This window comes from Metarhizium acridum, assembly GCF_019434415.1.
Source record: "Metarhizium acridum strain ARSEF 324 chromosome Unknown scaffold_13, whole genome shotgun sequence".
Taxonomy (NCBI): Eukaryota; Fungi; Ascomycota; class Sordariomycetes; order Hypocreales; family Clavicipitaceae; genus Metarhizium; species Metarhizium acridum.
In genome coordinates, this window is record NW_027094016.1 from 1,175,096 (window position 1) to 1,201,090 (window position 25,995).

At 51.3% G+C, this 25,995-nt stretch overlaps 11 protein-coding genes across 11 annotated transcripts; 7 read left to right on the plus strand and 4 right to left on the minus strand.

Annotated features, from left to right (window-relative positions):
- The first annotated feature begins 216 nt into the window (after positions 1–216).
- J3458_002954 (uncharacterized protein) lies at positions 217–3,110 on the plus strand. The gene is made up of 4 exons (XM_007811353.2): positions 217–1,606; positions 1,674–1,743; positions 1,799–2,282; positions 2,360–3,110. Exons 1-4 carry the CDS (start codon positions 616–618, stop codon positions 2,777–2,779), a joined length of 1,965 nt encoding a protein of 654 aa, XP_007809544.2. The 5' UTR covers positions 217–615; the 3' UTR covers positions 2,780–3,110.
- Positions 3,111–3,814, minus strand: J3458_002955 (uncharacterized protein). Its single transcript, XM_007811352.2, has 3 exons — positions 3,701–3,814; positions 3,511–3,635; positions 3,111–3,450 (listed from the first exon to the last, which is right to left on the minus strand). Exons 1-3 carry the CDS (start codon positions 3,706–3,708, stop codon positions 3,362–3,364), a joined length of 222 nt encoding a protein of 73 aa, XP_007809543.1. The 5' UTR covers positions 3,709–3,814; the 3' UTR covers positions 3,111–3,361.
- A 183-nt stretch (positions 3,815–3,997) lies between these two features.
- On the plus strand, positions 3,998–7,533 carry J3458_002956 (uncharacterized protein). The gene is made up of 5 exons (XM_066117495.1): positions 3,998–4,704; positions 4,795–4,960; positions 5,018–5,145; positions 5,197–6,614; positions 6,695–7,533. Exons 1-5 carry the CDS (start codon positions 4,370–4,372, stop codon positions 6,823–6,825), a joined length of 2,178 nt encoding a protein of 725 aa, XP_065977281.1. The 5' UTR covers positions 3,998–4,369; the 3' UTR covers positions 6,826–7,533.
- Positions 7,534–8,472: 939 nt separating this feature from the next.
- SHE3 (mother-specific HO expression) lies at positions 8,473–10,385 on the plus strand. The gene has a single exon (XM_007811350.2). The coding sequence runs from the start codon at positions 8,801–8,803 to the stop codon at positions 9,731–9,733; it is 933 nt and encodes a 310-aa protein (XP_007809541.2). The 5' UTR covers positions 8,473–8,800; the 3' UTR covers positions 9,734–10,385.
- Positions 10,386–10,746: 361 nt separating this feature from the next.
- J3458_002958 (uncharacterized protein) lies at positions 10,747–13,370 on the plus strand (the record flags this gene model as incomplete). Its single annotated transcript, XM_066117496.1, has 6 exons — positions 10,747–10,819; positions 10,889–11,025; positions 11,151–11,305; positions 11,370–11,900; positions 11,960–12,646; positions 12,705–13,370. Exons 2-6 carry the CDS (start codon positions 10,923–10,925, stop codon positions 13,368–13,370), a joined length of 2,142 nt encoding a protein of 713 aa, XP_065977282.1. The 5' UTR covers positions 10,747–10,819; positions 10,889–10,922.
- A 947-nt stretch (positions 13,371–14,317) lies between these two features.
- Positions 14,318–16,128, plus strand: J3458_002959 (uncharacterized protein). The gene is made up of 2 exons (XM_007811349.2): positions 14,318–14,637; positions 14,711–16,128. Exons 1-2 carry the CDS (start codon positions 14,403–14,405, stop codon positions 15,868–15,870), a joined length of 1,395 nt encoding a protein of 464 aa, XP_007809540.2. The 5' UTR covers positions 14,318–14,402; the 3' UTR covers positions 15,871–16,128.
- Positions 16,129–16,999: 871 nt separating this feature from the next.
- Positions 17,000–21,506, plus strand: J3458_002960 (uncharacterized protein). The gene is made up of 5 exons (XM_007811348.2): positions 17,000–17,180; positions 17,284–17,378; positions 17,486–18,848; positions 18,919–19,086; positions 19,139–21,506. The coding sequence occupies exons 1-5, from the start codon at positions 17,135–17,137 to the stop codon at positions 19,207–19,209; spliced, it is 1,743 nt and encodes a 580-aa protein (XP_007809539.2). The 5' UTR covers positions 17,000–17,134; the 3' UTR covers positions 19,210–21,506.
- Positions 19,785–21,313, minus strand: J3458_002961 (uncharacterized protein; the record flags this gene model as incomplete). The annotated part of the gene is made up of 2 exons (XM_007811347.2): positions 19,785–20,590; positions 20,680–21,313. The coding sequence occupies 2 exons, from the start codon at positions 21,311–21,313 to the stop codon at positions 19,785–19,787; spliced, it is 1,440 nt and encodes a 479-aa protein (XP_007809538.1).
- A 495-nt stretch (positions 21,507–22,001) lies between the features above and the next one.
- On the plus strand, positions 22,002–23,427 carry J3458_002962 (uncharacterized protein). The gene is made up of 2 exons (XM_066117497.1): positions 22,002–22,095; positions 22,187–23,427. Exon 2 carries the CDS (start codon positions 22,537–22,539, stop codon positions 22,810–22,812), a length of 276 nt encoding a protein of 91 aa, XP_065977283.1. The 5' UTR covers positions 22,002–22,095; positions 22,187–22,536; the 3' UTR covers positions 22,813–23,427.
- A 65-nt stretch (positions 23,428–23,492) lies between these two features.
- Positions 23,493–24,898, minus strand: SPS19 (peroxisomal 2 4-dienoyl-CoA reductase sps19; the record flags this gene model as incomplete). The annotated part of the gene is made up of 4 exons (XM_007811346.2): positions 23,493–24,072; positions 24,272–24,336; positions 24,511–24,704; positions 24,844–24,898. 4 exons carry the CDS (start codon positions 24,896–24,898, stop codon positions 23,493–23,495), a joined length of 894 nt encoding a protein of 297 aa, XP_007809537.2.
- Positions 24,899–24,983: 85 nt separating this feature from the next.
- J3458_002964 (uncharacterized protein) lies at positions 24,984–25,466 on the minus strand (the record flags this gene model as incomplete). The annotated part of the gene is made up of 1 exon (XM_066117498.1): positions 24,984–25,466. One exon carries the CDS (start codon positions 25,464–25,466, stop codon positions 24,984–24,986), a length of 483 nt encoding a protein of 160 aa, XP_065977284.1.
- Between the last annotated feature and the right edge of the window lie 529 nt (positions 25,467–25,995).

Genomic DNA, 25,995 nt, shown 5'->3' on the forward strand with positions numbered 1-25,995 from the left:
CCATTCATTGCCATGTACAGCGATCGAATGGGCAGGTGCGAGTTGGTGGTCCGCCAACCACGGGCTTGGTCACCACATGGTGCACTGTCATCCACCGCTGTCGCCCACCCTTGAGCATCCACGCCGCGCACACACAGCACACAGCGCTACTCCGTACAGAGTAACCAAGGTTGTAGTTTATTTGCCCAGAGACGGAACTGTCACAGACGCCGATTCTGCGCGAAAGCCGCCCGCCCTCTCGGTCCATGTCTTCCTCTTCTTTCGTCACCACACCTTCGCTCCTCCCCCCTCCAATACTACCATTGTTCTGTGAATGCTTCTTCTACATCCTGTTTATGCCGTCTTTGCCAATTCTATTGCTAGGCCGACCCGACCACCAGGTTGCAAACTGCAGATTCTGCCGCATCACCCACCCGTCCTCGTTTCTCCGCCAGATCTTGGGCTTGTGTGGTGCTGCCCAGCAGAGCTCCCCGAAAGACCTTGTTCCTGCTCGCACCGCCAAAGATTCCGTCTGTCCTCCGGCCAGGACTGTACTTTCGGCCCTGCTGCGTCGATAATCTGTCAGAAGCACACTCTCAACGCGATCGAGCGTCCACCCAAGGAGCCCGAGTAGTCATGGTGGCCACCACTTCTGTGCGCGGCACTGTGACGCCTCCAGGGCCCGGTGAAGCTGATCTTGAGGAAAGCAATGTTTCTAGTCCTCTGAGTGAGGTCGAAGACGGCGAAGCCAATGATGAGGACATCGAGCACATGCATATGGACGCCCGCAACAAAGACGCCGACAACTCGAATGCCAGTGGGGATGACCAGCCAGAAGCGGACACCAAGACTGGCGCATCTGACTCCGAAAGCGCTCTGTCCGATGCCCGTTCTGACGAAAATTCAGAGGCCAATGATACCGAGGCTGAAACAGAAAGGCTTTACGACACACCGCGGAACCAACGACGACGAGACGTGGTAGTTGACCAGTACAACCAAGGCCAGATTTTCGAACACACCCCTAGCAAGCTAAGAAGCGCCTCTGGGTTGATTGGCGATGATGATAACAACCTTGACGACGACTCATTGTCGGCCGACGATGCGTCAGTGGCCTCTGGCGACGATTCTCCTACGAAACCCTCTGCTAGCAAAGACACTAGTGTCGACGGCGACGCCAAACGAGACTCACAAGAGAGGAAAAGAAAGCGTTCGCCCATGGCAGACCAGTCCGAGTCAGATCAGCCGTTGCGAAAGCGAATCACTTCACTCGGGGCCGCCGAGACTAGTGCGGACGTGGATACCTCCATTGACGACGACACAACGCCGGCAATTCCCCAAAGCGGTGATCAATCTGCCGGTGAAGAGGACGACATCTCCGCAGCAAATCAAGACGCGCCCACCGACGGTGAACGCCCGGAGAAGGAAAATCGAGTCCCTAAAAAGCTTACGCGAAACGGTTCAAAGAGGAAGGGAGGCTCTGGTGATAACTCTCCTAGTGACACGCCTGGGCCCGACACCAATGGCGAACAATTAGACGTTGTGGAAGATGAAGACACGGAGCAGAGAAATCAAGACGTTGAGGGCGACACAGACGAAGCTGATCTGGCGGCCAAAAGCATTGAGGAGGGTACGTTACGGCCTAGCTCTGCCAATCAGCTCTTAATTTGATTGCCATGTTGCTAATCTGATCACAGCCGAGAAGAAGAACGCCGCTTTCAAGGATTGGTCTCATATTGAGGAAATGTTTGGCTTATTTAGAGACAGGTTCGTGCTCTCCTTTGCTTTCGAGCGCTCAGGATATTAATTCACACCATTCCAGACTATACAAAGACCGTCTACAACGACTTGAGGAGGAAGAGCAATCATTGCTTGCACCCGTTCCGACCCACCCCGAGTATCTAAATATGAAGCAATGCTTAGATGACCGGTTAGACAAGAGAGTACGCGAGATAAACCACGAACTCGTCTTTCGAATCGAGGCCCACGAACGACGTGCTGTGGCAATACGAGCTCAAGTCTGGAGTCAGTATTTTCAGGCCGTTCGAGAAAAACGCGAGGCTGCGCTGGAGTCGCTCAACCGCCAATGGTACGAGGTTCAAACAGCGAGAAGGACTGCGCATAGTCTGCCAGATTATGGGCTACTCTTCCCCAAGGACCACGTGCAACGAGTACGAAATGCGGTTGCGTACAACACCGAAGTCTCCACTCTGGCGGGACTTGCCAAATATGAGGGCTTCCCGGCAGGCCCTGAACTAAAAGGGGCTTCGGCCGCGGAGGTTGACGCTGATTTTGGCGCTATCGAGGTAAGTAAATGACCACTTATCATCTGCTACCGCCTGCAAACCATTTGAATCACATCTGACTATCTTTCCAACTGTAGCAAGTCCGACGGAGCCGGCAGAGAGGGATAGCTCAATTGCGAGATGATTACCCGAACCCCACATTCAGTCGTTTAGGTCCCGCGGGAGAGCAGTTCATCAAGGACACGCCATGGGCGAACCCGAATCACTCTTCCCACAAAGCGCACCAGCAATCAGCAGCTCATACTAACAGCCGACAAGCAGTGACGGCCTCATTTAGTCGGCCGAATCAACACGCAGCTCATGCGTCAACTTCGCATGCAGAGGTGAAAACGATGATTGATAGCCAGACGCCAATTCGCAAGTCGCCTGCTGTGCTTCATCAGATGTCAGAATCACCTGAGCTATCGCGATCCGTATTGAGCCCCGCAGCACACCAGATGAAGCGAGTTGCAAGTATACCAAATATTGGCAGAAGCTCAAAAGCTGCAGCTGTTTAGGTGCTAAGCTCTGAAGCCCCAAGGTGTAGTCGGGGAGGCGGCCTTGCTTTTATTTTGGACTTGTGCCGGCGAAATGCTTTCAAAACGGATAAATGATACCCAGAATATTATGTTGGCTTTGGTTTGGTATATGTGGTGTTTATTTCTTTGGACAAAACTTGACATGGACCAGAACCTAGTCGGAAAAAGTTTTGCATGGGTGGCGCGGCTTGCGTTTGTCGTTCGGATGGATTATTGTTATGGCACGAATCAGCGGCTTAGGAACAAGTGAGAATTGTGCAATGGGATTACGCAGCCTGCCTTCCGTTTATTCATACATGGCACTAAAAGATGGTGATGGTGGTGTATCTTGCTATTATACAAAGGGGTGGGTGGTCTCATGTCATGGGAGGCGTTTATGGTTAGCAAAGCAGCTGCATAAAGACAGTCATACTTTTGCATTCACACATAAAATATCAATCTCCCGATTCGATATCTCCCGATGCAACCATTGTCAATCCATATTGGGTTTCTTTGCCGCAATGTTGACGGTGTCTGTCATCGTCCGTGGCATAAAATTCCTTAAACTCGTAATTACTTTCTCTATTTTGCGGGTACGGGCCTTTGCGGCGCATCGGGGACCTTAACATCGTCAAAATCGTCTTGTCCGACAGCCTTTAGAGTATACCAATCTATGTTGATGAGTTAGACGATTGATGCTGATCTAGGCAACGTGTGGACCAGTTCCTTACATATGCCCCCCACGACGGCAAGAAGACCCAGGCCGGTCAATGCATTCTTGAACAAGTAGGGTCGGCGCGCGCGAATAAGCGCCGGGCCCTGGCGATACCGGCGATCGTAGTATGTTGAGTGTCCGCTGCGTCTCATGTTAAGTTAGCATATGGTTTGCGCCGGGCACGGAAATTTGGAGGGATTGCGAACCCAGCCATGTTGATTCGATATCGGTATTCAGAGGCCCAAGGGTTTCAGCGTGCTTCAAAAGAGCCCCAAGTTAAGCAGAACAAGATGTGGACACAATGCACGGTGAATTCAGCCTTGCAAAAATGTCGAGAAGTGTGTATGGCATGATCTATAATCCGAAGTTGAAGGTGCCGGGCCGGTTCATTATCGGTTAAATGTACTCATGTAGTTACAGGGGAGCTGAGGTCAGGCACGGCGACATCAGTAAAGACTGAAGCTGGGCTCCATGACAAGGGTGGGTCAACCCGCGTCTCATGTCTGTTGCCAAAACCTTGACTGCACCTTCAACGAAAGGCACTTATACCCAGACAACATCACGGGGCCGTGGCGGCGCGACTTTTGCTTGAACCTCACATTGACGGGCAGTACGAGAGTCAACGATTGGAACACAGAGCATGGGGGATGGTGGAAGGTAGCTGATTCAGCACCCCGAGGCTTTGTCGCGCGACCACAAAGCTGCCTCACGACGTCCCAAGACCACGACCTAGCCCATGCTTATGTAGCGCCTTTTCGTCGCACGACATCTCACAAACGCGCGCCTTCATCAGAGCCGGGCCTGGGCATTGATTTCATCTTTGCGGAGCAACACCAAACGACGACGAGAGGCTGCGGCCTGAAGACATTGCAAGAATGAGCTCCAACCTATCGGTGCCGGAGCAGATCCGCCAGCTTAATGACGCGCGAAAGCTCGTTCTGGGGGATGTAAAGTACTATCCGAATGTGGTGAGAGGTCTTCTTCCGATCATTGGACCCAATGCGCAGGTTGAATTGCGACGATGGGGAGCGGAATTCCTGGCCGAGGCTTTTTCAACGCCCGCACTCCCCAACGGCGAGAAGGAAACGATGCAGCTCTATGTTCTGGCGACGGTGGAATCCCTGTTGCAGAATGAGAGAGAGGACCCGCAAGTGCTGCGGAGTGTTATTCTGACGGCGGCGAGTATTTATCCGCTGGCTTTGCGATGGATGTAAGTTGGCCGGACACGCCTTCGTGTCAGGGAAGTTGACTCAGCATAACATAGCCTCGAGAATATGTGCTAATCCGTGCTATGTCGCAGTATAAATAATGGGTACGATACGGTCACATGGGATAAAATGTTGAGTATCAAGCAGAAAATATTGCGATTGTGGGAGAGTGCTGTCCCAACCGTAAGGATTAGCTGCATTAAGTTCGCCCAGAGGGTGGTTCTTGCGCAGACCGTCTCAACGGGGGCGGAATTTAGAGTGCGTATTGTCTTTTATTTCTGAGCTACATTTACACGCATCTGATGTGGATTATAGCACGCCGGTACTCTCGATATCTCACTAGACAAGGTTCCGCCTAACCATCAGTCACTCGATCCTAGAAACCTCGAGGCTGAGGCGTCAGGACTTTTGGATCGTATGCTTGTCGTTTTGCAAGAGAGCACGTAAGTATGATGGAAACCCAAATGTCATCAATGAGGCTAATTTGAACACAGTGATGCTCTTCTTGTCGATGCGACACTAAATAGTCTGTCAATCCTTGTACGGACCAGACCCGCGACGTCAAGCCGAATTCTAAACGCATTACTTAGCTTCAACCCTCTTCAATTAGCAAACTCGCCCCTGACACCGAAGAGTAAAGTCATGATCAAGTCCATGGAGAAAACTGCGAGATTACTACTCCTTCATCTTACTAAACGAGATCCTCATAATCCAATGGTACCAAGAATCCATCAGCATATTGAACGCATGATGCATATGGTGATGGAGGTTCTGGACGACTCCGGCAGGAAGCGACCACGGGAAGCACAGCAACACGATGGTTATGATGCCAAACGTCAGCGAGTGGCTGAGTCATATATACCACAAATTCCGCCCCTTGGCTCTGGGCCTCACAGCTTGGCCGATATGTTTACCCTTGTTGGCCACGATGGTTTGAAGTCATTTGACCTGTCACAAGTCCCAGCCGCCATGATAGCCAAGGTCACAGTCACAGCATTATCACGTATAGACTCTCAATTACTGTCAAAGGCTGTTGACGGAGTGCGTGGACGACTCACTACGTTGGCTAATGCGCCTGCTCCGGAATTGAATCCTAATACTGCACCGCTTGGCGTTGACGAGGACGACGATGACTACGAACCCGATTTCTATCAAGCAGAAGATACCGAGCAAATTTTGAACAAGCTAGATGGAGCATCGGCGCCCCTTTCTGCTGAACTCACGGCTCTGGACAGTTCATTGGCTCTGGCATCATTCAGCTTACCTCAGCCTGCTCAACTTACACCCGAAATGGCACTTAGCGCTGGAAGTGGAACAGTAGCAAAGGTGGTCGATATGATGAAATCACTGGAGGAACCCGCGGCCAAGAAGCATAAGGCTGGATTTATCCGTCTGGCAGCAAGCTCGGGAAGCAAGGACGCCTGGATGACAATACTGACCCGACTCGCCACGCGGGCGTCCACTGGATTAGAGGAAATTTCCGTAAAAGGCGAAGAAGACGAATCGTCGCGGCAACCGTCTCTTGGCAACAATATTCGCGAAGTTATATACAACTATGTTATGGAGGACTTCCGAAAACATATCGATGTCGCTGTGTCATGGCTCTGCGAGGAATGGTACAATGACAAAATGCAGGCTCGATTGGGCGGGGATTACCCCAGAAACTACGAGAAAAACACACTACGACTGATAAACGGCTTTCTTCCCTACCTGCACCCACAAGACAAGGTTTTGACCAGGTTTTTAAGCGAAATACCCGAGTTGAATCGCACCATGCTGTCAAGAGTCAAAGACATGTGTCGGGACCCTAGCGTTACGCAATTAGCTCTGACGAGTTTGTTGTATTTGGCTATGATGCGACCTCCTGTGAAAGAACTGGCTCTCGACACCGTTCAGGACATCTGGACAGAATGTGAGTTATCATTTATCCTTTTTTTTTTTTTCTTTTTTCCACTCATAGTCTCTCCTGGGCCTCTTGCTAACCTCGATTAGTTGAGGATGCCAGGCCAATGGCAAGCAAGTATCTGTCCAAGTATCGGCCTGGATTCGTGGAAGCTGCCGAGGCCAAGGCGAACAGAGACAGCGCTTGTCTAGAATCGTCAGGAACAGCCATTGCGACATGAGGAGAGATTTAGAGGATATTCGCCTTTGTAATTGTGGTCGTGCATAGCGGGTGTCCTGGTCTGCTTGCCAAGAGGTGGGAATTGTTCCCGGGAGAGAGCTCGCACAGACGACGTTGTAGATCATTTTGTGGTATCATACAAGGCATTTCACAGGCGTTCACTCGGGAATGAGACAGGTATCTTGGGATTCTGGACGTTATCCCATCAATGATGAGTTTGACACTTGACAGTTTTGTCCACGGAGGCGGGTTGATAAAGGCAATAGAGGCACAAAGGGGCCGATAGAGGATATGAGAAGGAAGGAGGGGGCATCAGACACCGGGTTGAGACTCAAGAAAGCGTCTGTCTATATTCGTTCACGGGGCATGGTACAGTTCAGATAATTAGTTGTGATGGCTGTAGCTGAGATGTACGTTTTGCCGAGCTCTGCCAGATCGCGTGATGGTGCGGATGGCCAAGCTGAGTCGCAGACGTGGTTGCCCTGACAATGGCATTGGAATGAATTTGGTCAAAGCATTGATCGGATCGGAATTGGCTTTGCGCCACCCACAATGCCCACCGCAAGCTAGTGGCAGCCTGATGTCCCGGACCCGCTCAGGACCAGGCTGGGTGGGTGTCCTGCATTATGCATGCAGAGCCCCTGGCAATAATAATAATAATAATAATAGTAGTACTCCATATTTGTTGTTTGGACGGAGAGACAAAGACCTCAGACAGAGGGCTGTTGTACATATTGTTGGGGCCGCGTCAGAACCGACAAATGACAGCCGGACGAGACGCTCGGCGGGAGCATTGATGTGCTTGCGGATGAGTTCATGGTTCTAATGTTTTCTTCTTCCCGGGAATAGGCTGCCTGGATGGGCTTTCGTCGGGAGTTTGGCGATGGCTTGTTGCAGAACATTGTCCTTTTTATTACAAGAGTGACTGTTTGCAGGACTCTGCAGTCACTAGTACCATCGTCCGGTTGAGCAGCGTCCATGTCAGTCCCGGGTGCTGCTTGCATTCGACAGCTCCGCCCCTTTTGACGGCCTCCTCCTCCAAGAGTCGGGCCCTTTCCAACTGCCTGGCCTGTCCGTAACTCCAAAGTAAAGCGAAGATTATACAGTGGGAGGCAGAAAGTATTTAACCAGGCCAGGTACCTAGCTATCGATCTCTCCAGCGTGGTTTATTATGATATGCTGTAGTATATCGGTGCATACTTTTTGGTGGGCAAATATCGTCTGCCACAGACTGTCAAGTCTGGTATTACAGACGATGACGGCACTGCTGTGCCTGACAGCCAGCACCGCGAGCATCCGCCGCTAACTCGCCTGTTCTCCTGACTCCACACACACATCCACCGGCCCTTGGACCGTCAATCACTCGAGCCGGGATCGTGCAACAAGACACGGCGACTTGTGCCCTCGACTACTCTTCTGCGCAATGCTCAGGAAGCGCCTACAGAAGCGAGACTTTGCTATCCATCGGGACGCTGCGCATGGTATGATGAATTCCCCCTTCCCCTTGTACTGTACATTTGCTCGCAAGGACCCTGATATCCGTGGTGCCCGGCCTGGCCTTCTTGAGAGTGCTCGTCTCGGCCTGTCACCCTCACATCAGTCGGCCTCAGTCTTACCTCCTCGCAAAGGGGACAGCGCTTTGAGCACAGTCCGCTTTGCTTTCCCTTTCATTCAGTCTTTTCAAAAGGGCGAAACGACCTTGTTGCTAATACATACGTGATTTCTCTCAGCTCTGAAACCTGCACATGACCAAGCACAACTAGATGCTTCAGCAAAGACCCTTGCGCCAGCGTCGACCGGCACGATAAACAGTATGACGACGCCACGTCCGGCGAACAACGCTGCAAAACACGCTCTTGCGAGGTCAGCCACTATTCGAAGCGTTCCCAGTGTCGACGGCTTCCGAGTCCAGTTCCGACAGCAGGCGCAGTGCCCTTTCAAGCAGCGTCAGTTCCGCTGCCGGTACCGCCTCAATCATGCCGGGCACAGATGCCGAACAAGACAAGACACCTTCGACGACCAGGTTAAAGCAGGATGGTGCACCTGAGACGACGTCTTCAAGGTGGCACGGTAATGGCGTACGAGCGGTTGAGCCGTACCTCGCACATGATCCATCGATGCTGCCGGAAGAAATCGACAATGGGCAGTGGGATTCAACAATTGGAAAAGCTGGCCTAGGAAAGACGGGACGCGTCATCAATAAGCTTGTTAGCGACAATGACGCCCTGAAGCGAGACATCAAAATTGAGCGGTTACGGGCAGAGGAGGCCAAGCAGGCTGCTAAATTGCTGGAAGACAAGATGGAGCGGATGATGAACGAGTACGAGGGTCGCTTGCTGGAAGCAAATGTAACAAAGACGCTGTTGGCTCGGAAAGAACGTCAGGTAGAGTCGCTTACGGGTGCGGTGGAGCTGGAGAAGAGGAAAACACAGGCAGCAATGGCGAGCGAAAGAGGCTGGAAAGACGAACTAGACAAGGTGAAGAACGAGTCAAAGGTCCGCGTAGAAGAGGCAACAAGCTATGCGCAGTTGATGGAGGGCCGATATAACGCAATCTCCTCTCACTGGCGAGACCAAGGCGAGGAGGTCAAACGTGCTGTGTCCAAAATGAGGGGGGAGATCACAACCATTGTCGACGAACGGAGGTCTGACGACGAGAAGATCACCACACTGAGGGACTTGTGCGAACAACAGGACAACAATATCAAGGAGCTAAGGCGGGAAAAGGAAGAGATCGCTCGTCTATTTGAGGAGTATAAGAGGACTCAAGAAGAGGACCTGAAAGACATCAAGACCAACGCGAAGAAGAGACAAGCCGAACAGGAGAAGCAGCTAGACGAGGCGAGAGAAGCCCTTCATAAGCTGAAATGGGCCTTGAACGTTAAAGAGAACGTCAGAGGCGCGCAATGAGGGAACACCATGTTTCCCCTGCAACAATTCCTCAACGAGCTGTTGCTAACTACCTACCGACACGCTTAGCCGCTACGCTACCTTCCGATTCCGTCATCAGGCTCCTATAGCTTCGGGGACATTGCAGCTTCACAGCGTCAATCTCAACAATAGAACACTTGCTTTTTACACCTCTCATTGCATTTACGTCACCACCAGCATAGACGAACACGTCAACAACAATAGGATGACCACTACGGAATAGGATACGACGTCTCCCGCAGTCTCGGTCCCCGTTAAATCTATAGAGGGGGGATTATAATGAGGCGCTTGGGGGCGTTTTTGGTCTCTTTTCTTGGCTTTTCTCATCCAGACCAACCTAGTATCCTTGCACATGTCAAACTGACCACATATTATTATTATTTTGCGTCGTACTTGGTGGACTTGGCTCATCTGAGTCTTGGGCTTTTGGTATCGCTTTGTTTTTCAAGGACCGGTGCCTTGTGAAGAGAAAAGGGAGTACACTATACAGAAGGATTAGTAGGCGGCAGGAAGAATGCATTGATGATACAACAGACATGGGATGGCATGTATACGTCTTTTTCTTCACTTTCTGAACTACTTGGTAACACGCCAGATACCCCCTAGTTGATTACCAATAAATTGTGTGTGCTTGTTTCGGTAATACTTACGATCTAGAGGTTTCCGAATCCGACTTGGTGCGAGCGTGCCTGCAGTCAGTGCATGAGGGTGTTGTCGGGCAGGTACAGCCAGCTGGCAGCTGGCACTGTCTCTGTTTGACATGCATAACACTCGCGTGTTTTTCTTCCCCCAATGTTTTTTTCTCTCTTCTTCATATTTCCGCAGCCCGTGGCGGCGAGAAAGGGACTTTCGGACGCCGGTTTCCTGGTGAGCAGGTGAGTTTTCTGCGTTATATTAGCATGATGCTCGTGCTGACTCTTTGCATACATACGCCACAAATGAAACGGAGATAAATTTCTACTTCTCTCATTTTCTCTTTGCATCCGGTTTTGCTTTCTCTCGTCGCCTCTTCATAGGTTCTGGCCATTTTCCCTCTCCTCAGCACTGTACTACCTAAGCACCAAGGTATTCAACGGACCTGCCAACCTTGTCACTTTTTGTTCCATCCGCTAACTTCAACCATGGACAACCTAGTCTTGGTCACTTAGATGTATGTATTTTACTTAGGATGGAATATGTCAAACTGATTCTGACGATAACTGCTTATGACTTTCAGTCACTGTCGCAATTCTACCTGCAAGCTTTCGGAGCAACTTACCTTACTTTTGTTGGTAAGGCGTGCCATGTGCTACCTCGCGGATTGATTGAGTCACGATTGAGACCTCTCAAAGCCATATCTTTCTTCCGCGCTACGTGTCTGACCTCCTTGTTTTGAGTTTTGCTAAGACAATGGTAGACGAACAGATCCCTTTTCAGTCCACCGGCCGATCGTGGCAAGAAGAAACCATGGATTCTTTCCAGTGCGTTGAATTTTACATTGCTTCGAACCCCCCCTTGAAGCCGAGCGGTGTCAAACAGGTCATGACTTGGGCTGAAAAATGGGACGCAGAGGCAAGTTTTCTTATTAGATGTTGAGAATAAACCATCTTTGCAAGTGAAAACTAATCAGGAGCAGAATCAGCGTATTATAGAAATCCTCTATGAGCCTGAAGTTCCATGGTTCAAGGTTCTCACGCTTACTCTTTGGCAAGTCGAAGTTGCGGACATGATTGAAGGCTGTTTGTCGAAACTTGTCGATGAACGTCGTGTCGCTGACAGAGCCTTGGGAGACGCAACCAGTGAGCTACGACATGACATTATGTCTTCTCCACATGCTATCCCCTGGGCCGCGGTCCTAGCCTCACAGGAAGACTATGAGCGGGCTTTTGATGACTATAGATACCCAGCGAACATGCAAGCATTATCGTATAAGCAGGCATGGACCAGACTAGTGATGGAGGAAGGATATACCTTCGAAACACTGACACAACTACCTGATGGATGGCATCATCTAGGCTTTCCTGATTCCTTTGTGGGCCTTCAGCAGCTGCTGGGCTGCTATACGTCTCATAATTTAGGAAGGACAATGCTCTATATCGGTACCAACACAGGCGAACATGCCATAACGAAAGCAGTCGCCATTCTCAATAACCTCTTACAGTGTGCAGTAAGTATATAGGATATTCAAGGCGAAGTTATTTATATTGCTAACTTGTTTATTTCTAGTTAATTACCGCCGACCACCAGCATCATCTCATCTATAATGAGAGCGAGGACAGAACAAAGTTTGTCTATAAGTATCTGTCTCAAATTGGTCTTCTACGAACTACGTACGCTTCCAGCCAGGATACGAAAACTGAATATCGTTTGCTGAGATCGGCCGTGACGATCAGGACTGCTATGAAAAGAAAAGATGGCTGGAAATCTGACTCGACAAGTTATCACTGCAAGGCAGGCATTGAACCAAAAAAAATCAAGCCATTTAGCGTCTTCACTGGCTATAGGTACAAGAGCAAAGAGGCCAGTGCCATCTCAAACCTGTTAAAGGAAGCAGAAGTGCTTATCCTTCAAGATCCACAAGCAACACAGCAAGGTCCAGGTGCAGATCTTTCGACTGCATGTGAAGATGGTTCTTCGTCTCTAGGAATGGGCACAGCTCCTACAGAAGGGTTCTCTCATACCATGCTTCTAGAGACTAATATTTCAGGCCGTTCTTCGCCTCGATTCCCCATCCGGCACGCATCTTATGACTCCCTAAAGTCAGAGAATCTCATTTGCTTTGACGGGGATATTGACTACTCCCAAGGACAGCCGTCAAGCAAACAACAGCAAAGTCTCTTAGATGACTCTGCACCAATTGAGCTAATGGAAATTATACCCATGTCATCCACTAGCACAACACTATCGTTAGAGGTAATACATATTCCCAAGCCTTGTTTCCCCACGAGCTTGGACTAATCATTACATGCAGTCTGGGCGGAATTACAACCAGTCCTTGCCGAGCTCTCAGATTACTTGTCCTGTTCCGCCTGGAGAATGCAGTATGGAGAAAACAATCAGCCCAGGCGGTCGTCCACGCGTGGACACAGAAACAGCCAAGCCTTTGGAAGAGCGCATCAAATCATTAGCATCCATGATGCAGTTTGCCCCTGGTCACGCCACAGTTCGTCTTAAGTTTGGTCGATTTTACATAGTAAACTCCGCCGCCGAACAAGTTGATGTTACCAGTGGCTTCAGTGGCCCCTACCGGAGAATGGTCAACCTTCTTGCCGATTTGGAAGATGCGACGCCATCTGGCAACCTTCGGTTTTCTACAGTCCTTTCTACAATTGGACCAGATGCCGACGCAATAGCCGGGACATTAACACCAATACCGATGTGGACAAAGCCAGTTATTGAGGTAATACTCCGAGTTACGTGCAACTTCAAAGGGGAGACATTCTTCGTAGAAATCAATGCGGACACATTCGATTATACGTGTCAAGGCCCAGTCATCGAGCTGGGCTCCGTCCTGGTCCACTGCCCTCGACACCCATGGGACATGAAAGTGTGCGGAGAGAGTTCCAAGAAGTTGGACGCGTCTAAAATTCATCGAATTTTTGGCCAGATTATTGTGAAATCTCTCCACATTATGTAAGTTGAAGCGAATGACAACTTTGAAAGTGCGTGAGCGAGCTACTGACCTGTCCTTCTAGTCCTGGTTCGAATGGGATCACGGCCTTTGAGCTTACAGCCAATGAGAAACTGGGTCTTGTAATCGAAGGAGTCGCGGTACGCCATGTGGCAAAATATTCGAACACCAAGACGATGGATAGCAATCTTTCTATTGTAATGACACAGAAGCTGTCGCCGGGTGATGCACGGGACGGTCGTCGACGGTGGAGTGTTTTTAAGCGCCAGGGCGACTCCAACCCTAAAATGTGGTTCGAGGCATACCTAACCTCATCAAGAATGGAGAAAATTATGCAAGAAAACATCGGGTTGTCTGTTGGTGGTAGATCATCGTGGAGTTCTGAAGATCTTTCATCCCAAGGTCTTTTCTTTAGCCTATATGGCCCGGCTCTGAAGATGATTCCAAGCCTAGATAAGATCGGGCGTTACAATGACAACGGACAGTCAAACGAAGGTGGGCTGACTTTTGGAGACTCTCTCGCAGAGGAGGACGCGCGGAAAGGTCCAATGCGGTTTTGGTGACGTGGCGAAATACAATGCAAGTGTGCAGATATTGGCCAGACACAATGAGGATTGACATCAGGAGATAGCTGAATGAAGCTGTGCGGGGTGGTGGTGCCCTGAGATAGCCCGAGGTTAGAGGAAGTTCTGCTAATTATCCTCAAGCAAGAGAATTATAAGATGCACCTACAGGTTGGCGCGGCATTACTGTCCAATTTCACGTGTCTGTGTCAGTGCGAACATAGCTATGTAATTACATGTCCAGCAAGGTTGCTTCCGACATTGTCGGGTGCTAGGAGTGGCAGGTGTATCGAAATCGAGGGTTCGGAAGTTGCCATGCTTAAGCGACGTTGCTAGCGCTTAAATGCCATTGATGGATGAAGCGGCCTGATCCAAACTTGCTAAGATGTGCATAAGATGGGCCAAGGACGAGTTAAAGGCACGTCGGCGGCTGTCCAACAGTGATTGCCTATGCCGGCGTCATTCGATCATCACCATGATTCTATTATCGCTGCTTGTGCTACTTGGAGTGGTGGTATTCGTTGTGCGGCTGAACAATGTTATGACGCGGACTCCAGAACTGTCGTCAGGTGTATCTATTTGCAAAGCAGAAGCATTGACCCGAGAATACGTTCGCAGAGTGGACGCAAAGATTAAAGCTGGAGGGATTGACTTTCGCAAGCATCACCCGCCAAGGCTGAACAGAAGATATACCGTTGTTGGTGGTTCCGGTTGGCCACCCTGTCTCTTGGATCTATTGGATTCTGTCTGTTGACGCGCATTGACTGACTTGCTAAACCCCAGGTCTTGTTGGAGCTCAGATTATTCTTGACCTCTTGGACGGCGGAACACCACCATCGGCAATTCGACTGGTAGACATTCGGGCCCCGACCCGCGACGAGTTCAGCATCTCTGGGCGAGCATCCCAGGTATTGTTTGCCCGAGCGGACATTACATCCGACGCATCGACGGCGGCGGCCTTTGAAATACCATGGCCATCATCAGTCGCCTGCTTGCCACTGACAGTCTTCCACACGGCAGCCGTGATCCGGCCCTATGAGCGACACCCGCTGTTCTACGCGCGCTGTTCGCGGGTCAACGTGGTCGGGACGGCAAACTCCATCTCTGCTGCGAAGAAAGCCGGTGCCGACATCTTCATCTTCACCTCGAGCTCCCACGTGGCCGCCCGCGCCGTGCACTGGCTCTCGCTCCCGTGGCGCCGTCACCCGCGCAACCTAATCCAGTGCCTCTCCGACAGGGACTTTTCCCAGCCGTCCAGGTCGCCGTCTGAGTTCCCGAGCAACTATGCGCGGAGCAAGGCCGAGGCCGAGCGCGTCGTGTGCGCCGCAAGCACCCCCGGCTTCCGGACCGGGTGTATTCGTCCCGGCAACGGCGTTTACGGCCACAGGGACGACCACATTGTCGGGCGGATGCTGCGGCGCCGTCGGGTGCCTACTTTTTCGGCGCCCTGGGTCCAGAGCTGGGTCAGCGCGAGGAACGTCTCGCTCGCGCATCTGCTCCTCCAGGAGGCGCTGGTGGGTGACTCCGGCGCGGCCGTGTCCGGGCGGCCGTTTACGGTGACGGACGAGGGCCCGCCGATGCGCTTTGATGAGCTGTATCTCTTGCTGGATGAGCTGAGCGTCACAGGGCTCAAGGTAGACTACCCCCCGCCGGCGGTGTTGCTGCTGGTGGCGTTTGCGATTGAGGCCTACTGCGTGCTTTTGAAGAAGGTGCCGGCTTTAGGAAGGCTAGGGCTGAGGGAGCCGCCGGAACCCGTGTGTCTGTTCCAGCCGGGCATTGTGGACTCGGCGGTCACGCAGATTGCTGATGATGGGGATGCGAGGAGGCCGGTTGGCGAGGGCGGGTTGGGCTACGAGGGGGTTTGTAGCACGGTTGAAGGGCTTTGTGTCTTGGTTGGCGAGTGGAATTCCTGGATTGAGGAACAGAGGAAGAGGGACTTGTGATGAAGACGAATAGTCTGTCGAGGACGGAATTCACGCTTGGTATGTTGTCGCTGCTTATTCTGTTGGTTGGACACTGCGAGGCCTCGGTAGGCATGTCGATTGGGGGCTTCGAGGTCTTACGATGAGCACCCATTCTTCATTGGCTCCAGGTGAAAGATATGATCGTGAGTCTCCAGCTATAATGCACCATGTACGTAGTGAGCACATGATGACCCGTCTTTTGTTTCACACCGTTGGTAGCTTCGCAGATCTTATTCTCTCCACGTCAATAAATGACTTTTTTTTCATCAGAGCCGCGAAAGGACACTGAAAACTTTTGTAATATAAGTCGTAGTTATGGAGCAAACAGCATCATGTGAAGGCCTCGGCGGGGTAACCAGTGATGTATTACACGGTGCGCGTATAATCAGCTGAATGTGCCGGCTGCCGACAGGACCGTTTGACACATTCACGACGAATTCAGTACCACATCTGAGGGACTGGATGCTAGCAAGGCAAGCCACCTTTGCTGATCGGTATCTCACGAGATGTTTCACGTATACTTGCATCACTTGACGATACGGAGTAGGCTTGTGCTACTGGCTTCGCGGACCTTTCTCAGACCAAGTTACTCCCGAGGTCCGTAGGAAACGAAACACATTTGAGCACTCCGTACTACCCCACAAATGGAATCAAGGCTGGGCAGCGGATGCAGCTGTGGTCCCGATGCGCCACGGCCATAACTCTGGGTGAGACCCTGGTCCGCAATTCCAGCTGATCCAGCAGGTGTAGGCCTCGACATGAGTGTGTGCTTTTGCTGACTCTTGGACTAGATGACGGGTCACGCAGGCTGTTGAGCAAGTGACGGAAGATGCCTGGAAGTGTAGCAACCAGTACTCTTCATGAGCAGAGTGCTGGTGTTGGCGAGTTCCCTTGTTCTTGGAGTAACCCAATTCGGACAGTAGCTTCCCCTGCTCCTTCCCAAGTCAACGCCCCAATAACGCCTCCCTGGAGCTGGCGCGTCGACTGGTAGTTATTAGCCCCTGTCAAATTGTCGCAGTTGACACTTTAAACATGGCCGGACCCAGATTTTAGTCCGCTCCCTGCATCTGCTCCGTAACCTTGATCCCATCTCACATCCTCCGCGTCCCCTCCACCTCCCTAGACGTCTCCCTCGCGCTCCCTACTTAATCGCCATGCGCTCCTTGTCTTCTCGCTGACAACCAGAACTCGACTGTTCAAGGACACGGGCGGTAGAGCATCATACGGGCACGCATCGTCAAAGATGGGCCTCGGAATTCTCGAAGCTCATGGCCAAGAAAGGGTCCCAGGTATGCACACCCGCCCACGTCGCACGGCAAGTTACAGAAGATGACGACAACAACCTGGACCAACACCAACACACCGATCACTTACTAAATTCGATTTACTCAGGTACCACAAGATACTTCGACGACCCAAATCGCCCACAAGAGGCTACCGAAAATGAACAACACTTGAAATCCGATCCAATTTCCACCATCATCCTCGTATGTCCCGCCTCCCACGTCCTGCCAGCGATGGACATTAAAGTCGTCTCCAAATTGCAATCCGAGAGTCTCTGAATGCAGCTGACGCCATTTTGCAACCCGCATAGGTTCCTCAACCTTCTGATGACCCCAACGATCCCCTCAATTGGCCAATATGGAAGCGTGATCTAATCACCTTCACCCTGTGCTTTGCTGCCATCTTGGCCACCGCCCTCGGCGCCATTCTAGCTTCAAATACACTTGTTATTTCCGCCTACTTCAGCGCCACTCTGCCGGATACCGCCGCGTTAACGGGTTACTATCTGCTTGGCGCTGGTTGCGCTGCAATCTTCTTCGTTCCCTCTGGTCGCATTTGGGGCAAGCGCCATCTGTTCCTGATTGGCATCATCTTTGTCATCTTTTCCAGCGCCTGGGGTGGAGCTACCGGAAACTTCCCTCCAAAGGCTAGAGATGCGCCGTTTGGCCAATCGCGGGATCAAAAATCTCATTATAACAGCCTCGCCGCGGCCCGCGCCTTCCAGGGCATCGGTGCCGCTCCATTCGAAAGTTTGCTCAATGCCGCTGTTGGTGACTTGTACTGCGTCCACCAGCGTGGTGTCCGCATGGCCTTCACCAATTTAGCCGTCTTTGGAGGCGCGTTCTTTACCCCTGTTGTTGTTGGCAAAATCACACACACCATTGGTTGGCAGTGGACCTTCTATCTGGTAGCCATCTTCTCGGCCGTCACATTCCCTGCAGTGTTCCTTTTCTGTCCGGAGACTGCCTACAGACGCGAGGCGAAACTCAACATCGATAGCGTGTTCGAAGAGGAGAAACTGAACCCTTCCACAAGTTCTCCTAGCTCTACCACTCCTCAACCTGTCGAACCTCCTCGCCCCCATGGATTTATCCTCTTTCCGAAGTCGTCGGCGATGCAGCCAATCGGTCACGCGAATACACCGGTGAAGACCTTTGTCGAGTCAATGTCGTTGTTCGACGGCAGAAAGACTCATGAGCGCTATTGGGTCCTATTTCTCCGGCCATTCCCCCTTGTCTTGAACCCTGCCTTTGTTTGGGGCTGCCTCATCCAGGGTGCTATGATTGGATGGACCATCTTCATTGGTGTTATTATTGCTGTAGTCTTTATTGGACCACCATTCTTTTGGGGCGAGGAAAAGGCCGGTTACACTTACACCGCGCCTTTTCTAGGAGCCTTGTTGGGTTTTATTATTTCTGGTCTTTTGGCCGATACAACGGCGAAGGCGCTCACAAAGCGTAACAATGGCATTTACGAGCCCGAATTTCGACTTATCCTCGTCATTCCTATGCTCATTGCAGCAGGAATCGGGTTATACGGATTCGGCATTACATCCAACGACCTGCTGTCGGGCAAGTACTCGTACATTGTTCCTTTGATTTTCTTTGCCTTTGAAGTCGGCGGCATGGTTATTGGCACTGTTGCTAGTTCGCTGTACATTGTGGACGCGTACCGTAAGTCTTGCTGACATGGGTACATCCGTACATCCTAGTCTTTCTTTTCCACACTGACACCCAATTACAGGCGACTTGACAATCGAAGGGTTCACCTTGATGATTATCTTCAAGAACATTTTCAGTTTCGTTCTCACCTTTTATGCATACGACTGGGTGATTGGCGGTGGATTCCAAACAGTGTTTCTCATTGTAGCATCTATCCAAATGGGGATCTGTTTGCTCAGCCTACCGCTGTGTAAGTATTCTCATCCTCCTCTACGTGAAGGCAGTCATTCTAACTAGAACAGACATATTCGGGAAGCGTATCAGAGCATTCTATGCCCGCAATGACCTTTTAGCCTTGACTCGTCTTCGATAATCATAATACCCCTTGCCGGAGTGTCGTTTGTTTGATGCAATTTGGAAAAAACAAGTCAGTGTCGGATTACTGCGAGGGAGTGGGTGCAGCTAATACCAATGGTTTTATACATATACAGCCAGAATATGATGGCGTGAATTACAGGCTTACAGGGGTTCATGTTCAGGTCGTGGTCGAAAGTAACATTAACAGCTTACGGCCCAGTTGACATCTACCTAAACGAGGGCTAACTGTGTTGTGTAGGAATTTACATTCAAGACTTCAAATCAACACCAGAGTGATGTTGTGCAACTATCACTGTTCGCATATTTTTGTTTCATTACCCAATCATGTGGTATCTGACTATGTACAAACTCTCCAGGCACTGCATTGCCTCAACTGTGTGACCTTCCTTCCTACAACCATGGGTATGCACTTTCGTTGTTGGCTGTAAAATCATTTACACGATGTACAGTTGCATTATGTACATGATCTTTTTTTTTTTTCGGAAATTTTCCGACACTTCAGGTATCCTGCTCCATTCCAAACTTGTGAAGCCAAAAAATATCATGACGAACGGTGACATCGACAAGATACTACTGACCCTTGATGCCAGCGGTCTCGGGGCCATTGTTGGCTCTAGCCAAGGCAGACTTTTTGACGAGGCGGAGACCGCCCAAGAGCATGACGGCGGCCTGAATGCCGAGGATGACAACAAGGGTGACGAGAGCGCCAATGACGCCGGCGACGGGCTTCGAGACGCCGTTGTCAGAAGATGCGTTGGACTGGGTGGAAGGGTCGTCGCTGCCAGAGGTGGTGGAGTTGGCCGCACAGGTGCTACTGGTGCTGCCGCAGAGTGTGCACCAGTGCTTAGTGTCAGCGATGGCGAACCTGGCCATGGCAGACTTGAAGTCGTTCCAGGGGAGAGAGGTTTTGTCCTGGCCGAAGAGAGGGAAAGCCTTCAGTTCGTTGTTGGCGGCAGTGCCATTGGCGAAGAGGAAGCGGACATTGATATCGTCAGCGCTGGGCTTGGCGGCAGTGCTGGTGGTGAACAGCTCGAAGGTCATGGAGGAGGCGTAGTCGACAATGCCGTAGAAGTCCTGGCTAACTTTGGGGAGCTGCGCGAGACCAAAGAATGCCATGAAGGTGCCGTAGGCGCCGAACTGGGCATTGAGTTTGGCGGCCCCTTTGGTGCCGTCGACAATGGCCTGTAAAGAATCCAGGACTTGGCCGGCCAGGACGGAACCAGCAATCGCACGCACGGGTTCGCTGGCGTTGTAGGCAAGGTTCCACTCATGGACGGAGGCAAGGTTGAAGAGACGGTCAAAAGTTTGGCTATTGATGAGATTGCCAGAGGGAATAGAGGAGTTGTGGATCTTGGCGACGTTGATGTAATCCCAAACTTGTGTCTATTAGCATCTATCATCATACCTCTCGGGCGCTGTTTGTGTGTCTGAACGAAAAAATGCGGGAAATAGCGGAGGTACATACTAGTGTAGCCGTTCTTGAAGTTGGCAGCATCCTTGTTATAGGTGGTGTTGATAACAGGCAGAATGCTCTGGTACAAGTCCAAGGACTCATCATACGTCTTCTGGTACTCAACGGAGGTGAAGTAGGCGTTGGAGCTCTTCACGCCATTGTCGCAGCCGCTGGCGCCCTGGAGCCAACCCTGGTTTTCAGCCTTGTTTGCCGTGGCAGCATTGCTGATGGCGTTGATAGGAATATACTGGTACCCGCCAAGAGGACCCTCGACCTTGGTTCCGTTGGCGAGAGTCTCACTCTGCCCAGTAGGAGGGTACAATCCTTGGAGGAAAGTCAGGGCCGAATTGTACAAAACGGCATCCTGGGGTGCAACAACGGAGAGCTGAGACAGGATGGGGTTGTTGCTGCTGACACCGGCAATGCGGACCGAGGCGTCGGTCTGGACGTAGCGTTTGCGATAGAAGGATCCGGACGAGTGAACCTCTTCGGCTCCGAGAGCAGTCAGGTTCACAGGAGCCCAAGCCTTGGCGGTGCGGTCACCATGGCGGTGAAAGATGTAGACGCCCAGAACACGCTCGTCGGCAGCCGAGACGAGTGTTGTGGCGGCGGCAGCCGACAAGGCAACAAGGAGCTTGGATTGCATTGCCCTCTTGGTGGGGGTCCAGGTTGTATGCTCAAGTGTGGTGGTGTGTGTTGTGATTTCCCAAGGTCCGGTCGAGGTCCAATTGAGGACCTGCAAGAGCCAATGAACACAACAGAGGATAGCAGAGCACGAAGCTTCAGCGATGTCAAAAAGGGATGTCAAAAAGAAATAGTTTAAAAAAGTTCCTGGCGGGACCAGCTCCTCATATAGCCCGGGGCTGAAGGTGTGAATCGGAGGATACTCGCAGCCATCCATCTAGTGAGGGGGGCTAGATGCCCCGCGGGACGGGCGAGCTAGGGAAGGCTCAATGGAGCATTTCGACCAGCAACAGAGCATGACAGGTTGGCAGGGTCGTACTTGCCCAACTTGCCCGCTGCCGTCGACATCCTTCAACTCCAGCTCATTCCCCATCCGTAACTTCTGCTCCATACAGCATACTCCAGTGCTGCAGTGCTGAGCAATCAATCCTTGGCACATACATGGAGCGGGCCAATATTTGAACCGTATTAACCTGTTTGCAAACATTCGAGGTCAACAGGCCAGTGGCAACGACCGGATGGGTGCAAACGCCAGAATCAGAGTTGATTAGTTATTTCTCAAGCTCTTTTCCTCACCTCGTACACCCCCGTCGAGCGATGGTCCGAAGCTGTCATCTCTTGTGTAGTGCCCGCGGGCTGTTGTATCCTTTCAGCCTGGAACTTCTTTTCATTGACCACTTGCGACGGCTTCCTATGTTCTCTCTTGTATGGAACTAACCCCCCACCCCCAAATGCAAGCGTTGGGTAAGCTTGGATCTTTACTCTACGGACTAATTCGGTCACATTTCAGCCGTAGTTAAAGTGGCTCATTTTTCCAAGCTAATGCAAATGCAAGCTCACATGCATGTACTCCGTAAAGAACTTCTTTCTCGTCTCCACCATGCCAAAAGGCGCACCTCGACGGTATGTGCCAGTGGAAATGCAGAAAACAATATTCCCAAGTCAAGACTGAACCGATTCAGAAAGCGAGCATGGGAGATACGAGCTGATCAGGGATTGGCTTCTTAGCACTACCGTTCTAGTTACATCCCAGCAAGCCCAAGGGCGACGAACAAAACGAATCAGAACGCCACGCCGGTCCAGATAGTTTGCGAAACGTGCGTCTCCGGCCGTTCCCAACTATCCGCCGATATGAAATACTGAATTCTTAGATAACGGATAGCGTCCCGATATGACACCCCCACAATGAAGCCACAACGTCCCGATGTCCCTGACAAGATACGCCGAAGCATTTTTGGAAGAGAACCCAGCCGTCACTACGTGCTTCTTATTATGCGGAAACTTCCCCCATGCTTGGTAGAGAATATCCTGATTTTTCATCGTCGGAAGAGGCTCGCCTGTCCTAGGAGAACGGCGGCTGTGCGGGCCGGGGTATCGTCAATAAATCGGGGCAATACCATCAACCCGCAAGTTCCCAGTTCATCAGCGAGATGCGTCGTTCCTGTATGCATTTCAACTTGATCTTCCATGTGTGGCCAATGTACTTTCGCCTAATTCGTTTTAGCTACTATATAAATCAGACGAGTCTCAAATGATGCCCGTTCCCACACCATCCTTGAGGACGGTAACGGAACAATACGTGGAGAAATGACCGCATAACCGTTTTGCCGGCATGAATGGATTATGCACATCCGTAGTAAACTGGAGAAAATTTACATCTCGGGTATGTATGCCGGATGCAGCTTCACTAACAAAAAGCTTGTCATGTGCTGGAGTTGAAGAGTTGCCTCGTCTCGAGACTGTTTTTTATTCACTTCATAATTGCGGCCAATCAATCTCAACGCAGCTTTATGTTAGTCTACTATAGACGGCACGTTTCTTTTGCAGTACGCAGCAAGCTTTAGTCGGGTTGCTCGAATGTTCTTTCTTGTCACCCGTCCCCATATGCGGCGTGCATAATGGGGACATTGGGGTCTCCAGCCGGCAAACAGACAGGTCGACTTTTATTCGTCTGAAGGAATATGGCTCTCCACAAACTCCATCGTTGACATTTCTGTCAGATTTATATTCATTGGTGAAGCATGCACTGATGTCCCTGTGTCTCCTAACGTCTTACACAAACGAAACATGTCGCGTAGCTGGGAAAGCTTGATTACACTGGCTCCTTCTTCAACTATAGCATGACACAAAGCACGACTATTTTACAGTTTCACCTTGGGCTCCTCACCCTCTGGGAGTAAGAAATCAGGGTACTTCACATCATCTCCGCCCATGGCAAGTGAGCCCTGTCTTCTCCACGAACCACCGTCAACGACCAAGACGTGCCCGTTTACGTGAGAGCCAGCAGAGCTGAACAAGTACACCGTAGCATCAGCAATATCCTTGACGGTTCCTAGACGACCAGTGGGGATAGATCTAGCGCGGTGCTTGAGGGCAGCTGCGTCACTTGTCAAAAGCCGGGCAGCACCTTCAGTATCGGCAATGGCGCCGGGAGAGATGACGTTGCTCGTGACGCCACGCGGACCGTATTCCAGAGCTACAGATGCCATGAGGGAGTCAACAGACGCCTTGGCAGCTGCGACGTGGCCTTGCATAGGCATACCGGTGTAGTGGAAGGTGGCGGAGACGTAGATGATGCGTGCGTCGGGGCTTTTGAGGAGGTAGGGCATGGTGGACTTGATGGTGTTGAAGGTGCCGAGGACATCGATGTCCATGACGGCCTTGAACGCGTTGGGGCTCATGGCTTCCATAGAGACGAGGAAGTTGCCCGCTGCTCCGGCACTATTCATGTGTTAGATGAGCTTGTATACATAAATTGCGCTAGAGAGCACGGCACATAAGGGCTGTTGAGAGTGTCGCCGCTATAGCTGGATCGAGACTGATTTATAAGGCTCATACCAGACCAGCTGAAATCTTATATCGGAAGTTCGCTTGTGCCAGCCTCTCTATGTTCACCGTGTTGATATGTAAGTATACTCACATGACAAAGTCGATACCGCCTAGTTCCTCTGCACAGCGGGCAGCAGCCTCCTTCAAGCTCTCAAACTAAGGCAAAGGGTCAGCACGGGAACTTACCAGATACAAACCTAGTCTACGATCAGAAGTCCAAAAGTAGAGCAGTGCAGCAAAATCAATCCCCATCATGAATTAACATCAAGATGGCAGACACCTGTAATGCAACAGAGACACTCTCGGGACATCTCCCCCACGCGTGCTTACCTTGCGGACATCGCACCCTCCGATGCCGATAACCTTGGCGCCGGGACGAACAGTGGCGATATCCCTAGCGGCCTCTTCTGTCTTCTCCGCGTTACGTCCAATGATGCAGGCGTTGGCACCCAGACGCACAAGCGCCCTCGTCTGCATACTGCAGATGGTGCCAGCACCACCCGTCACAAAGGCGACGCGACCCTCTGTTGCACAGATTCCGTTAGCAAAAGAACATGAGCAGAAATTCTCCTTCTTTGGACCCAGAACAAGTCGTTCAAGGTGAAACTCGGGGCGAAGACTTTGACAACCCAATTGGCCAAGGGCAGCAGCCAATGGACTCACTGAATAGGTCATCTCGCCAGATGGGGCTGAGATAATGCGACTCGGGGTAGGGCATTGTATGTACGGAACAACGGCGATGCAAACGACTGAAATCGTGCGACGAGCGCGAGAGATGTAATTTGTAGATGAGGCAAGCGGTGTCAGTGACAGGTGATGTCTTTCCGGGTGATTGGTTGCCGCCAGATGGCCCCTTTCCAAACCGCGGCGAGGCTAGCTACTCTGTTGAAGCTGTTGAAACGTCTTTGCTGTCCTCCAAGTGACAATTGAAATTCAGTCAGCAGGCAAATATATATTCGGCAGAGCGCCGTATTTATGTACTGTATGTTTCTAACCCAAGCAACGGAGATTCGCTTTTTGGAGTTTGGCCGCTGGATGCGATCGTGATGAGCCTCGGCCCGCTCGAGGGTGGGGACGATTTTCCTGAGGAGGAGGAGTTGTGGCCAGCCCATCCTATTGGTTGCCATGGACGTCGGAGAGCTTGGAGCACTCAATTGCTCTGCCATATCAACGGCAGGCATTGCGGAAGGACCAAGGTTTGTACGGAGTACTGGGTGCGCCAGCCAGTATTCATTCGAGCTTTCCGGATGGAAGGTGCGATTGAGCAAACGCTGTTCTAGCTCCATGGTCCGGGGAATGAGTGATTTTCTGCTGCAAATGCTCTCGGGGGATCTCCAAGGAACACTTGGAGTCGTATCATCTCTTCCCTTTGCAATGCACAAGCGCACCTGTCGAGTCGGACAGAGCCGAGAGTATCATGTAATCACTGCCGGACTCGGCCCAGCGGCTGTGCCAAGGACCTCTGAGCACCGAGTACCGGCATCTCAAGCTAGCACGGCCCAATTGTCACCACCGTCGGTACTGAGTACTACTGACTCCGTCGTGAGCCACAGTGATCGTCCTTCACGAGTGGGACACCAGGCCGAGAAGAGTGGTTGCTCCTTAAACACGGCCATCTGCCCCTGCAACATACCGCCACAGGCACGACACGATCGTATTGGACATCCATGGCGAGGCTGAGAGTATTTGACCTGACAGGAAACGTGGCCATCGCGACGCCACACTATAGAATAATGCAGTGTTGCAGTATAGTGGTCTTTCTTCGTGTCGGGGACAGGTAAATATACTCTGCCATAAATGTACTCAAACCAAGAC